Source organism: Physeter macrocephalus, chromosome 17 (genome assembly GCF_002837175.3).
Source record: "Physeter macrocephalus isolate SW-GA chromosome 17, ASM283717v5, whole genome shotgun sequence".
NCBI classification, from domain to species: domain Eukaryota; kingdom Metazoa; phylum Chordata; class Mammalia; order Artiodactyla; family Physeteridae; genus Physeter; species Physeter macrocephalus.
In genome coordinates, this window is record NC_041230.1 from 11,943,602 (window position 1) to 11,958,900 (window position 15,299).

The window sequence follows — 15,299 nt, forward strand, 5'->3', positions numbered from 1 at the left end:
GACAGATGAATGGATAAAGAAGATGTGGCACATATATACAATGGAATATTACTCAGCCATAAAAAGAAATGAAATTGAGTTATTTGTAGTGAGGTGGATGGACCTAGAGTCTGTCATACAGAGCGAAGTAAGTCAGAAAGAGAAAAACAAATACCATATGCTAACACATATATATGGAATCTAAGAAAAAAAAAGGTTCTGAAGAACCTAGGGACGGGACAGGAATAAAGATGCAGACGCAGAGAATGGACTTGAGGACACAGGGAGTGGGAAGGGTAAGCTGGGACGAAGTGAGAGAGTGGCATTGACATATATACACTACCAAATGTAAAATAGATAGCTAGTGGGAGGCAGCTGCATAGCACAGAGAGATCAGCTCGGTGCTTTGTGACCACCTAGAAGGGTGGGATAGGGAGGGTGGGAGGGAGACACAAGAGGGAAGGGATATGGGGATATATGTATACGTATAGCTGATTCACTTTGTTATACAGCAGCAAGTAACACAACAATGTAGAGCAATTATACTCCAGTAAAGATGTTAAAAAAAAAAAAAAGGTTGGAGTAGTCCTCCAAGCAAAAGGAACAGCAAGTGCAAAGGCCCTGAGGTAGGCATGAGCTTTGTACATTCAAGGAACCAAGAGGTAGTGTCTCTGGCTTGACTGTGGTGAACAAGTGAGAGAATAGGGGGAGTACGGATTTATTCTAATTGAAATTGGGAGGCAATAGGTGTGTTTTGAGCAGGTAAATGACATGCTTGGCTATGTTTTTTTATTTTATTTTATTTTTTAAATTTTTATTTATTTATTTTTATTTTTGGCTGTGTTGGGTTTTCATTGCTGCACGTGGGCTTTCTCTAGTTGCAGTGAGTGGGGACTACTCTTCATTGCAGGGCTTGGGCTTCTCAGTGCGGTGGCTTCTCTTGTTGCAGAGCACGGGCTCTAGGCGCGCGGGCTTCAGTAGTTGTGGCTCATGGGCTCTAGAGCGCAGGCTCAGTAGTTGTGGCGCACGGGCTTAGTTACTCCACAGCATGTGAGACTGGACCAGGGCTCAAACTCCTGCCCCCTGCATTGGCAGGTGGATTCTTAACCACTGCAACCTGTATTTTTTTTTTTTAGGCTACTTTATTTTTTACTTTTTTATTTATTTATGAAGCCTCTGTATTTTATTTTATTTTATTTTATTTGCGGTACGCGGGCCTCTCACTGTTGTGGCCTCTCCCGTCATGGAGCACAGGCTCTGGATGCGCAGACTCAGCGGTCATGGCTCACGGGCCCAGCCGCTCTGCGGCACGTGGGATCTTCCCGGATCGGGGCACAAACCCGTGTCCCCTGCATTGGCAGGCGGACTCTCAACTACTGCGCCACCAGGGAAGCCCAGCCCCTGTATTTTTAAAAGATCACTCAACCTGGTGTGGGAGAAGGTAGGACTTGTATTTCTGGCAGCTTGTGGGCTAGATTCCTGCCTGAGGGTCCCCCCAAAACCCAGTTATCAATATGGGTTAAAAGAGGAAAGGAAATATTCTTCAATGTATTCATGAGCTAGCAAGAAAATAAGGAGACACACAGGCCACAGGGTAAGAGGAGCCTGACACTCAGGGAGATGAGCAGAGTGCCTAAGCTGTTTGCGGTACGCGGGCCTCTCACTGTTGTGGCCTCTCCCGTCATGGAGCACAGGCTCTGGATGCGCAGACTCAGCGGTCATGGCTCACGGGCCCAGCCGCTCTGCGGCACGTGGGATCTTCCCGGATCGGGGCACAAACCCGTGTCCCCTGCATTGGCAGGCGGACTCTCAACTACTGCGCCACCAGGGAAGCCCAGCCCCTGTATTTTTAAAAGATCACTCAACCTGGTGTGGGAGAAGGTAGGACTTGTATTTCTGGCAGCTTGTGGGCTAGATTCCTGCCTGAGGGTCCCCCCAAAACCCAGTTATCAATATGGGTTAAAAGAGGAAAGGAAATATTCTTCAATGTATTCATGAGCTAGCAAGAAAATAAGGAGACACACAGGCCACAGGGTAAGAGGAGCCTGACACTCAGGGAGATGAGCAGAGTGCCTAAGCTGGATTTTGCTTAGGGCATTTGCTGACCTGGATGAACTTAGGTATTGGTTTTGGGGCCCTATAGCCTCTGGGAACAGAAGACAAGCAGGGGCTCCGGAGGCCACACTTCAAAGTGAGGGTGACCTAGAAATAAATCCCCTTAGGGTCTATAAGCAAAATTATCCTTTTTGAACTTTAGCATGGAACAGCCCACACACTGGTGTTCAGTCCGATTTTCCCCTTCCTGGGTCATCCATAGAACCTTAAGCCAAACTTCAGCTTAAGTGACACAAACTGCTAGTACCCCAGTGCCTGACAGAAGCAAACAAGTCTTTTTGGGAGAAACCCAGTTTCACCATAGGCCTCAATGATTTCCACAGATGAAGCTCCAAGTTACATGAGTAGCTCACAGTCGAAAATCACTAAACACAAGACGCGAGGCACCATGAGGGAGAACCAGCAGAAAGAAAATGGAAAATAACAGTTGGATTGGAGTTTTCATACAGAATGTAAGATGAGTATGCTTAATATGTTTCAAGAAAAAAGAGAACAATTTAAAAATGGAATGAAGTGTAAGCATTTTTAAAAAAGAAATGGACAACATTTAAATTAAAAAAAAAAAATTAAGTGGTCTAGTTTAGCAGCAGAGTAGACAGAACCAAAACAAGGATTGTAAATAGGCAGAAGAACTGGAGAAATTAATCAGAATGCAGCCCAGAGAAACAAAGTGATGGAACAATTTAAAAGAGAGGTTAACAGTCAAGGGAGATAAAATCTAACAACACTGTTTAGAGTTCTAGAAAGAGAGAAGGGAGAGAATCATAACAGACGCAGTGTTTGAGCAGATTATGGCTAAGAATATACCAGAACCAATGAAAGAACATGATCCTTAGATTCAAGTAGCCTAGAGACTGTCGGGGGCGCCAAGCGTGGTAGCAGGGAGACCATTGAGATGTCTGTTGCCGTCCTGGGCAGAGCTGACGGCTGGGACCAAGGTTGTTGCAGAAAATAGTTACTAGAGCTGTATGTTTTGGAAGGAAAGACGACAGTACTGATTGTATATGGTTTAAGAGAGAGAGAGGGGGGTGAAGTTGAACAGGTGGATGAATGATGAAGGAGGGAGTGGGGGAGAACCAAGTGAAGGAGGGGGAAGATCCAGAGTTGGGTTTGGCCATGTTGAATCTGAGATGCCTAGCAGACAAAGTAAAAACAAATAAGTAGGGACTTCCCTGGTGGTGCAGTGGTTAAGAATCCGCCTGCCAATGCAGGGGACACGGGTTCGAGCCCTGGTCCGGGAAGATCCCACGTGCCGCGGAGCAACTAAGCCTGAGCGTCACAACTACTGAGCCCGTGCTCTGGAGCCTGTAAGCCACAACTACTGAGCCTGTGCGCCACAACTACTGAAGCCCGCATGCCTAAAGCCCGTGCTCCGCAACGAGAGAAGCCACCACAATGAGAAGCCCACCCGCTGCAACAAAGAGTAGCCCCCGCTCAGCGCAACCAGAGAAAAGCCCACATGCAGCGATGAAGACCCAGTGCAGCCAAAAATAAATAAACTAATGAATTTTTTTAAAAAAGTAAAACTGACTTTTTTTTCTAAAATTTTTTGTTGCACCATGCGGCACGCGCGATCTTAGTTTCCCCACCAGGCATCGAACCTGTGCCGCCTGCAGTGGAAGCTCAGGGTCCTAACCACTGGACCGCCAGGGGAATTCCCCATCTAATTTTAATATTTTAATCTCACCTGATCCATCCAGAATCATTTTGACATTAGATCAACATACACATTATCCAATATTTTTTCCGTTAAGTCTTTGAAACCACTGTGTAATTTACACACATGGCATCTCAGTCTGGACTCACTCCGTTCAAGTGCTCGGTAGCTTCGTGTCGCTGGGGGCCACCAGATAGGACAGCGCAGGGTGGATGGTAATTAAAGCCACGGCCGGATGAGGTCCCTCAAGCAGGATGTGACCAGGGAAGAGAAGAGACCAAAGGCTGAGGTCTGGGGTGATCCAGCGTGTGGAAGTCTGGCCAGGGAGAGGGAGGAAAATGCAGAATGGGCTGTGGCTTGGAGCTTGGAGAAGAACCTTTCACGGAGGAGGGAGTGGTCAGCCATGGTGAATGCTGCTGACAGTTGCTTTAAGATCAGGACAGGCAGCTGGCATTGGCTTGGGTGAGTCAGGTGGCCAGTCACCCTGATTGGGGAGAACTTGGCACCTCCGAGGGCTGAGAAAGAAGCCAGTGTGACAAACATATATGAGCACAGGTGATGTCACCGTTTCACACAAGGGGCCCTGCCCAAGTCACGGGCCACGCTGGGCTTGTCTGACTGTAGGCTGGTCTCTCAGCACTGCGAACTTGACCTCGACAGCGACTAGGGCACAGAGGAACTGTTTTTATGTTTTTGATTTTTTGTTTTGTTTTGTTCTGGTTTGGGCTGCACCGTGTGGCTTATGGATATTCCCCGGCCGGGGACTGAACCTGGGCCACGGCAGTGAAAGCCCAGAATCCTAACCACTAGGCCACCAGGGAACTCTGGGTTACTGTTTTTTTAGGTAGTTTTTTTTTTTTTTTTTTAGTTTGAGGTAAAATTCACATAACATAAAGGTCACCATTTTAAGCACTTTAAAGTGTACAGTTCAATGGTCTTTAGTCCATTTACAGTGTTGTTCAAGCTTCCCCACTATCTAATTGCAGAACATTTCCATCACCCGAAAAAGAAGCACCGTGCCCATCAGCAGTCATTCCCCAGACCCTGTCTCCCCAGCCCCGGGCAATCTCTAATATGCTCTCTGTCTCTAAAGATCTGCCTATTCTGGACATTTCAGATAAATGGAATCACACAGTATGCGGCCTTTGTGTCTGGCTTCTTTTCTCTTGGCATAATGTTTTTGAGGTTCATCCCTGTTGTGGTATGTGTCAGGGCTTCATTCCTTTTTTATGAGCCAATAATAACATTCCACTGTATGGATGGACCACAATTTATTTCTCCATTCATCACCAAGGTTCCACCTTTCGGCTGTGATAAATAATGCACGCATTTGTGTGAATTCTGTTTTCGGTTCTGTTGCAGAGCTGCCTGGGCATGAAATTGCTGGGTCAGAAGGTATTATGCCTTGTTTCAAAAAAAAAAAAAAAAAAAAAAAGAAAGAAAGAAAGAAAGAAAACAGCTGCGGTTGAATTTCCCCTTCGGGTCCCTCATATCATCTCTCCATCTGGCCTTCCTCCCGGTGCCCTGAGTCTGATGGTGCTTATTCCCATGTACGTTTTGTCCTTTTACACGCAGGCACACCCCCCTATATTATGTAGCTTTCAACTTTACCTACATAGTATCACAATCTCTGTGTAACTTAACCAAGTTGATCAATCGCTCTTAACTCTTTTTTTTTTTTTTAATATTTATTTATTTATTTAATTTATTCGGCTGCATCGGGTCTTAGTTGCAGCACGCGGGATCTTCGTTGCGGCATGCGGGGTCTTGCGTTGCAGCACACGGGTTTCTCTCTAGTTGTGGTGTGCGGGCTCAGTAGTTGCTGCGCGGGCCCAGTTGCCCCACGGCATGTAGGATCCTAGTTCCCTGGCCAGGGATCGAACCCGCGTCCCCTGTATTGGAAGACGGATTCTCAGCCACTGGACCACCAGGGAAGTCCCCGCTCTTCCTCTTTTATTTGGGATTCTCCTGGGCGTTTCCTTACCTGTCACGGAGATGATAATGGACTCCACCTCCTCAGAGGGCTGTGCTGAGGATTAGACGTGTTAATATGTAGAAGCTCTTCGAGCCTGCGCCAGAGGCAGGCCTCCTGGGGTGTGAGCTGTGATGATGATGGTGGAAAGACCACCATTCATGGAGCTCCGCTGTGGGCAGACCTTCTGCTGGTTTCTGGTTTTAATATGATCTTTCCTATGCCATGACCTTGAGCACGGGTGTGTGCCTTTCCCCAGGGCAGGTGTCTGGGAGCAGAATTGCTGGTCTAGGTCCGCATCCCTTACAGCAGCTACCTGACCAGGGGTAGCCCAGCTCCTTTTCTGACGGCCTGTGTCCGTGTCCACCCGTGGCCATGGCACCCAAAGGCTCCCGTGTCCCCAGCCTGGCCGACACACACGAGTCTGCCTAGCTGACGGGAGAAAACGGAGCCGCCATGTCCACGCAATTCATGTTTCTCCTACACATCCAGTAAAATGTCTTTTCACCTCGCCTTTGACTCCTGCAGTTGCACCCACCCTTCCTGGGACCCCCCCCTGTGCTGCTGTTGGGTCCTTTCTGGGAAAATGTCACTGTAAGGCCCAGTCTGGACGGTCGAGACAACTCCTAGGACCCATTCTGGGCTCGAGGCTGCGATACCCAGGTTCACTTCTTCATCCCCCAATCTGGGGGGGTCCTCATTTTCCCCAGGAGGAAATTGCCAGTCAGAGAAGGTCAATGCCTTATCCCCAAATCACGCCCCATAAGCAGGCGTGTCTGACCCCAGAGACTGGGGAGTGCTTTCTAGAACACTGTTATGCTTCACGCTGTTCGTGATGCTGGGGCCTGGGTACTGACCGGGCCATGAACTCAGCCCTCTGGGATGGGACACTGCTGGCTGCCAGGCTCTGTGCTAACCCAGTGCCTGTTCAGTTTCCTGTGGCCACTGTAACCCACGACCACAAGTTAGGGCCTTAAAACACACATTGATTCTCTCACAGTTCTGGAGGTCAGAAGTCCACAGTGAGGCTCACTGGACTAAAATCAAGGTGTCAGCGGGACTGGTGCCCTCTGGAGGCTCTTGGAGAGAACCTGTTTCCAGGTCTTTTCCAGCTTCTAGAGGCCGCCTGCATCCCGTGGCTCATGGCCCCTTCCATCTTTTTTTTTTTTTTTTTTTGCGGTACGCGGGCCTCTCACTGCTGTGGCCTCTCCCGTTGCGGAGCACAGGCTCCGGACGCGCAGGCCCAGCGGCCACGGCTCACGGGCCCAGCCGCTCCGCGGCACGTGGGATCCTCCCGGACCGGGGCACGAACCCGCATCCCCTGTATCGGCAGGCGGACTCTCAACCACTGCGCCACCAGGGAAGCCCCCCTTCCATCTTTAATCAGCAGGGTAGCATCTTCTCTCTGATCTCTGTATCTGTCCTTGCATCTCTCTGACTCTGATCCTCCTCCTTCTCTCTTCTAAGGACCTTGTGATTACATTTAGGGCTCACCTGGGTAATCTAGGATCATCTCAAGATCCCTGATTTCATCATATCTGCGAAGTCCCCTTTGAGTGTAAGGGAACACATTCACAGGGTCTGGACATTAGGATGTGGACGTGTCGGTGGGGGGGGAATTATTCAGCCCACCACAGTGTTTGACAGGCTTCCTCTCCTCTGAAGAGGGGAGTAGGGTTCCCGTTTTATGAAGGACATTTTGGAGGCTCAGAGAGGGAAGGGCACTTGCCAGAGGCCGTGCAGCCCTGTGGGTCCAGGGCCCCACTGGGTGTCTCGTTAGCATGTCAATTTCGTATCTGTTCAGTATCAAACTTGGGTCCCACTCAGCACCCCACCTGCCATCTTGCCCCAGGTCCCCACACAACAGATGGTCTCACCACTCGCCAGGTCCCTCAGGTCAGAAACTTGAGGGTCATCTTGTCCCCTCTTCTGTCTCCACCACCTCATAGTAAAAATGTATCAGAACAGAGCCACTTCTCACCTGCACGGCTGCAGCGGGGTCTGAGGCACTGTCGTCTCCTGTCATCTCCTGCCTGGACTATTGCTGTCACCTCCCCCGCACCGCCCCGGCCTTCCACAGTCTCTTCTCCACACAGCAGCACAGGGACCATTTAAAAACATAAGTCAGATCTGGGGACAGTGGTCCATAGTAGTACCTATTTTCTCGGCTTGTTGTGGAGATAAAATGAATGAGCCAGTGCCTGTACCAGGGCCGAGCAGATCGGAAGGGCCCTGGGTGGTAGCTTTTACTGCTGTCGCCTTACTATCATAGCTCCCCTGCTTGTCACCTGCAGCAGCTCCATCTCCCGCTGGGTAAAAGCGTAGTCCTCACCATGGCCTGCAAGGCCCCACACGGTCTGGCCCTCAGCCCCTGCTCTGTCCTGTCTCCAGCCACACAAGACTCCTCCAAGCTCCTTCCACACACAGGCCTGCCTGCCTCGAGGCCTCCACAGGCTCTTCTCTCTGCTGGGAACATTCTGTGCAGATTTTTAGTCTTTTCTCTCAGTTTTCTGTTTACCTGGCGCCTTGTTAGTGAGGCCTTCATCCCAAATAGCATCCCCAGGGGCTTCCCTGGTGGCACAGTGGTTGAGAATCCGCCTGCCAATGCAAGGGACACGGGTTCGAGCCCTGGTCCGGGAAGATCCCACGTGCCGCGGAGCAACTAAGCCCGTGCGCCACAACTACTGAGCCTGCACTCTGGAGCCCTCGAGCCACAACTACTGAGCCCATGTGCTGCAACTACCGAAGCCCATGCACCTAGAGCCAGTGCTCTGCAAGAAAAGAAGCCACCGCAATGAGAAGCCTGTGCACCGCAACGAAGAGTAGCCCCCGCTTGCCGCAACTAGAGAAAGCCCGCGTGCAGCAATGAAAACCCAACGCAGCCAAAAAATTAATTAATTAATTAAAATAAAAAATTTAAAAAACAAAAACAAAAACCCAAAATAGCATCCCTGGAGTGCCTGCCCTAGTTTGCTCTGTAGCACTGAACCTGGACGGTATCTGTTGTAAGATGCCGGCTGCCCTGGTGAGAATGTAAGCTCTGTGACGACACACTGGTTTTTTTTTTTTAAGAAAGAACAACTTTATCTGATACTCTGTGGATTATTTATTTATTATTTTTTTTTGGCTGCATCAAGTCTTAGTTGCAGTATGCGGGATCTTTCGTCGCAGCGCACAGACTCTTCGTTGCGGCGTAAGGGCTTCTCTCTAGTTGTGGCACGTGGGTTCCAGAGCACGTGTGCTCAGTAGTTGCAGTGTGCGGGTTTAGTTGCCCTGCAGCCTGTGGGATCTTAGTTCCCCGAGCAGGGATCGAACCCATGTACCCTGCATTGGAAGGCGGATTCTTAACCGCTGGACAACCAGGGAAGTCCCTGTGAGGACACACTTTGGACCAGTTTGTCCACCACTCTGTCCACAGAGCCGACAGCAGTGCCTGGTTCCCGCTAGGCGCTCAATAAGTCGACGGTAACTGAATGAAGGTGCAGAGCCACGCTTGGCATTTTGCTCGGCCCTGCCTATGACCCCGTGAGGTTACTGGGATGCAACCCATTTTGCAGATGAAGAAACTGAGGCCCGATGGGCAGTGAGGGCAGCGCCAGATGGGTTCCTGAGTCTGCCGGGCTTTTTCCGCCTCTTGTTGGACACCCTTCCTGGGAGGAGCGAGAGAGGAGGGGGGAGGTGTGCAGGGCCGTGGTCACGCTGACCCCCCACTCCCACCCCACATTGTGTCCCGGCAGGGACAGCATGGACAGCGTGAAGCAGAGTGCAGCCCTGTGCCTGCTGCGGCTCTACAAGGCCTCGCCCGACCTGGTGCCCATGGGCGAGTGGACGGCCCGCGTGGTGCACCTGCTCAACGACCAGCACATGGTGAGACCCCTGCCTGGTGCCCAGGGACCCTGGACCACTGCCCCCAAGACCCACCGCCCTTGGCAGCCACCTGATGCCTGGGGCCCCCCACCTCTGCCCTGATTCCCACCTGGATTCCTGGGGACCCCTCCTCTGCGCTGATTCTTACCTGGATGCCCAGGGCACCCCACTTCTGTCACTGACACCCACCTGGATGCCCGGGGTTCCTGTCCAGTGTCCCCAACACCCATCACTCACCCAGCCCCTCAGAAAAATCCCAGCCTCTGTTTCCCACACCCAGAGATTCCCCCATCGCCTGCCCAGCCAGCACAGAGACACTGACCTCTGTCGCTACCCCCAGTGCTCCAGTCCCTCATGGTCCCCAAGCCATGAAACAGCCACCAGGACACCTGTACATACCCAAGCGCACCCCTCAGGCCACCCCAGCCCCAAGTGCTCCTGCGCCTCTACTCTCAGAACCACAGCCTGGACACTTGTCCCCTGTCTGACCCTCCCCCGAGGGCCCTGACCTGCCACTCGTCTGCCCCCACAGGGCGTGGTCACAGCCGCTGTCAGCCTCATCACTTGTCTCTGCAAGAAGAACCCGGATGACTTCAAGACATGCATCTCCCTGGCCGTGTCTCGCCTGAGCCGGGTTGGTGTGGTATCAGCGCCAGCTGCGGCGTCCCTGTCCCCTGGGCACCTCTCTGGTCCTCACTTTCCCAGAGAGACCATCTAGCTCAGTGGTTAAGGACTCAGGGTCAGAGCTGGGTTCATCCCGGCTCCGTCACTTCCTGGCTGTGTGGCCCTAGGCAAGTGGCTTCACCCCTCTGGGCCTCGTTTGCCTCATGTGTTCAAAGGGGATTATTCCAGTGCCTGCCTCACAGCATAGCTGCTGTGAATTAATCTGTATAAAGAGCACAGGGCCGGGCACACGATGAGCAGCCAGGAAGTGAGGTTGCTCTCCTGTCTGTCTCCTTCTCGCCCCCATCTCTTTCCTCTTCCTGCTTCTCCTGCTTTTTCTTCCCTCCTCTTCTGCTCTTCTCACCACTTTCGCCCCTGTCCTGGGAACATGCCCTGAGGCCTCCTGTGGGCCCAGCTCTGTGCGGGCTGACACTTGGGGACACGGATGAGTCAGACCCGCGCCTGCCCTCAAGGAGCTCCCTGTCCTGTTGACGGGAGGGATGTACGGCAGGACCAACTCAGGCACAGATTATCATAAAAGGGGCGGTGTGTGCAGTCGTGGAGGTAGCAAGGACGTTGCAGGCCCCCCCAAAGGAGGCACTTCACCCAGCCTAGAAGTCCGGGAAGGCTTCCTGGTGGAGGTGATCCTTGCCTGAGTTGAGACTTGGAATAAATATAAATGTTTCCCGAGCAGGTCAAGAGAGGCCTGTGTTCTCAACCAGAGAGAACAACACACCAGCTTATTCATTCGTATTTTCATTCATTCACCACACATCCGAATTCTCTTGTGGGCCAGGCTTGGTGGGGGAGACACAGACAGTAACAGCGGGGGCGGGGCACCTACTATCATGGAGGTGGCTCAGAGCAGGATGGGGCTTGCTTCCTGGAGAAGGGGTTTTCAAGGTGGCGTAGGAGTTTGCCATGAGGAAAAAAAGTTGCTAATTCCCCCACCTCTTCCCTGATCCCTTCTCGTGTCTGACCTTGTAGTAGGCCCGGGGACCCAGGAATGGGTCAGACCCAGTTCCTGTCCCTGTGTAGCTTCAGGTGTTGGGGGAGGGCCACAAGGAAGCACTCTCCAGGGAGCCGTGGGGTCCAGGTGCTAGTGAAGGCAGCCCAGGGCATTGTGAGGTGCAGAGTTGGAGTCCCCTTCACAGAAGGGGATCGGGTTGGCTGAGATTTCCTGCCCACCCAACACCAGCTTTACTTGGAAAAACCGACCAGTCCCAGATCCAGCCAGTCACTCGCTGTGTGCCCAAGGCTTCCTCACCACCCTCCCTGAGCCTCAGGTTTCTGCGCCACAAAACTGTCAGGTCACAGCCACCCCTCCCCGTGCCCCCACCCATGCCTCACCCCCCTCCTCTGCCCCCAGATCGTCTCCTCGGCCTCCACCGACCTCCAGGACTACACCTACTACTTCGTCCCGGCTCCCTGGCTCTCGGTGAAGCTCCTGCGGCTGCTGCAGTGCTACCCCCCGCCAGGTACTGCCGAGCCCACCCGGGCTGGAGTCTGGGGGCCTCCGACCCCATGGCTGGGCAGGGGGGCCGGGTGCTGGGGGTCTGCGTCAGGAGTCCTCTGAGGCTGGGCTGGTGGTGCCTCTAGCCCCTGTTCCGAGGCTGCGGTGGGGGCAGCGCTGAGCCCAGGGCCCACGCTGGGAGGCCCCGGATGAGGATGTTGTATGAGGCTGTTGGAGACGGGTTGAGGGAGGGTGGGCAGCAGAGAGCAGTGCGTCCTCCCGGCTCAGCACAGACAATAGGACAAATCGCTTGTTTGTTGACTCCCCTGCTGTGGGCCTGGGTCCCTGCAAAACCAGACTCAGCTCCAGCCCTGGAATGTCTGGGGCTGTCATCGCATCTGTTATAGATGAGGAAACCAGGGCTTGGAGAGGGGAGGGCCTTGCCCAAGGTCACCCAGCAGGTCAAGGGGCGATTCCAGGCCATGCAGTGGGAGTTAGCATAGCTCTGCTAGGGGTTTTCATGCCCTCGTTGCTCATGGTCATGGCCGCTGGTGTGGACGGAGGGTACTGCAGTGAGCTGGTACTGCACCGGGGTGTCCAGGTGCCCCCAGCAGGGCTGGCGAGGGCAGCTGTCCCTGAAATAGACACGCCGGGCAACTGAGGCTTGGAGAGAAGACATTGCCTTTCCGGGGCAGCGAAGGAAGAGCAGAGCCTGACTCCTGAATCTATGCTCTAAACCCTTTCCCTCTACCACGTGGGCCGTGGCTCCCCCTGAGCTTCTGTATCCTCGGCTGTCTGACCTCACAGAGCAGTTTTGAGGGACCCTGTGCTGAGGTGCTCAGCACACAGTAGGCGCTTGATAAACCGGTGCCCTTCGATTCAGCCAGGGTGCTAAGCACCTGCTGGGGGCCAGGGAGCTGGTGGGTAGCCCCAAATCTTCACAGCCAGCTGGGTGCGAGCGTGTGTGTGTGTGTGTGTGTGTGTGTGTGTGTGTGTCTGTGTGTGTGTGTCTGTGTGTGTGTGTGCGCGCACACACGCACACGCTGTAATGGAGTGTATGATGTAGGTGACACCCAAGGCCCCTCCCAGCTGGTGAAAGCCAGGGATGAATTTTGTCATGAGGCCCTGGGGAAGCCTCGTCCCCACTCTGGGCCCCTTTTCTCATCCTGTAAGGAAGGGTATAGCTAGAACCTAAGCCCTCTTGCATCTAGAAGCCCCGCCTCATAATTTTGGGGTGTGCCCTGGGCAAGCACCTCACCAACTCTGATCCCCTGCCCTGTGAGAATTGCAGCCATTCCCCCACCCCACCCCCACCCAGTGCTGGGCAGGGAGGGGCTGCTCCAATTTATTGCCAAGTAATTTCTTTTTTATTCAGTTGCACCAGGTCTTAGTTGTAGCAGGCAGGCTCCTTAGTGGCAGCACGTGGACTCCCTAGTTGCAGCAGGCGGGCTTCTTAGTTGCAGCTAGTGGACTCCTTAGATGTGGCATGCAAACTCTTAGTTGCGGCATGCATGTGGGATCTAGTTCCCTGACCAGGGATTGAACCCGGGCCCCCTGCATTGGGAGCACAGAGTCCTATCCACTGTGCCACCAGGGAAGTCTCAGGAGTCTCTTTTAATCTCGAAGAATTCTCCCTTCATTCCATGACAGTGGCCTTCACTGCAACCTTTGCTTAAGAAAAATTTTGGACATAAGGATAACTTGGGAGAACAGTAAAATGACCACACCCAGATGCCCCCGACCCAGACTCAGCGGAGCTTTACCACTCTGCTGGATTTGCTTCCTTGTTCCCTCACTGTCTCGGACACCCAGTTGCTGAATTACTTGAAAGTAAGTGGCAGGGACTTCCCTGGTGGCGCAGTGGTTGAGAGTCCGCCTGCCGATGCAGGGGAACCGGGTTCGCGCCCCGGTCCGGGAAGATCCCACATGCCGCGGAGCGGCTGGGCCCGTGAGCCATGGCCGCTGAGCCTGCGCGTCCGGAGCCTGTGCTCCGCAACGGGAGAGGACGCAACAGAGGGAGGCCCGCATACCACAAAAAAAAAAAAAAGTGGCAGACATCATAACATTACCCCTCACCGCAAAATATTTCCGCAAACATTTCTTAGAATCAAGAACACTACAAAACCACAATGCTCTTATCACACCTAAGAAGATTTAGAATAACCTTGGGGTCATCAGCTACCCAAGGCAGCAAACTGCCCTAATTGTCCATAGCATTATTTTTATGGCTTAAAAAATACAGTCTAGGGGCTTCCCTGGTGGCGCAGTGGTTGGGAATCCGCCTGCCGATGCAGGGGACCCGGGTTCGTTCCCTGGTCCGGGAGGATCCCACGTGCCGCGGAGCGGCTGGGCCAAAAAAAAAAAAAATACAGTCTAGGACCACAAATTAACTGATTACGTCTTTGTCATTTTTTTTTCCATCTGGAATAGTCGCACCCCCACTCCCAGTTTTTGAAGAAACGGGAAAGTTTTGGGTTGCGGTGTGTCCCATGTTTTGGATTGGCTGATCGCTGCCTGTGTCCTTTAGCTGGTTCTCTATCTCGTGAATTTCACGATAGATTTGGGTACAACATTCTTTGCTAGAACACTTGACAGTTGTTCTGTCCACTTGGTGTTGCCTCACAGGTGAGGGAATGGCAGTTCCCGGGGTTTGTGTGAGCTCCTAGTTGGCAACTGTCTCAGGCACTCAGCTTTCTTTGCTCTGTGAGACTTCTAAAGTGCATGTGTGCTGTGGAAGGGGAAACGGGGGCTCCCAAGGGTGGAGCCTCTGGCCCAGCGGAGTTAGAACAGAGCAGGACGAGAGCTCAGGTCTGGAGTCATGTCCTCTGTCAGCCTCCCCTGGTCACCTGGGGACCCAGCCTGAAGCTGCAGGGCCCGCACTCTTCCTCTGGAGGATGGGAGCCATGGCGTGGCCCCTGCCCCTGGCACGCGGGCCGGGCCAGCAGAGAGCTCAGCCCAGGGCTTGCCCTCTGTTTCCCCAGAGGACGCGGCCGTGAAGGGGCGGCTGGTGGAGTGTCTGGAGACCGTGCTCAACAAGGCCCAGGAGCCGCCCAAGTCCAAGAAGGTCCAGCACTCCAACGCCAAGAACGCCATCCTCTTCGAGACCATCAGCCTCATCATCCACTACGACAGGTGCCTGCCTGCTGGCGGGCAGGGAGCCTGGCCTGGGAAAGGAGGGCTGAGGGCCTGGACTCCTGGGTCTGAGGGGGGAGGGGCTGGGGGCCGGGACTCCTGGGTCTGAGGGAGAAGGGGCCGGGGGCCGGGACCCCTGGGCCTGAGGGAGGAGGGGCCGGGGGCCGGGACCGCTGGGTCTGAGGGAGGAGGGGCCGGGGGCCTGGACCCCTGGGTCTGAGGGGGGAGGGGCCGGGGGCCTGGACTCTGGGTCTGAGGGAGGAGGGGCCGGGGGCCGGGACTCCTGGGGCTGAGGGAGGAGGGGCCCGGGGCCTGGATCCTGGTTCTGAGGGAGGAGGGGCCGGGGGCCTGGACTCCTGGGCCTGAGGGAGGAGGGGCCGGGGGCCTGGACTCCTGGGTCTGAGGGAGGAGGGCCTGGGGACCTGGACCCCTGGGTCTGAGGGGGGAGGGGCTGGGGGTCT

At 53.7% G+C, this 15,299-nt stretch overlaps 1 protein-coding gene across 1 annotated transcript in view; it reads left to right on the forward strand.

Annotated features, from left to right (window-relative positions):
• Nucleotides 1–15,299, forward strand: part of LOC114483887 (AP-2 complex subunit alpha-1) — a 37,130-nt gene that overhangs the window by 19,065 nt on the left and 2,766 nt on the right. Inside the window, exons 5-8 of the mRNA XM_028478329.2 lie at nucleotides 9,461–9,590; nucleotides 10,123–10,224; nucleotides 11,623–11,731; nucleotides 14,688–14,838. Of these exons, the coding sequence (XP_028334130.1) occupies nucleotides 9,461–9,590; nucleotides 10,123–10,224; nucleotides 11,623–11,731; nucleotides 14,688–14,838 (492 nt within the window). The remainder of the gene's footprint in view (nucleotides 1–9,460; nucleotides 9,591–10,122; nucleotides 10,225–11,622; nucleotides 11,732–14,687; nucleotides 14,839–15,299) is intronic.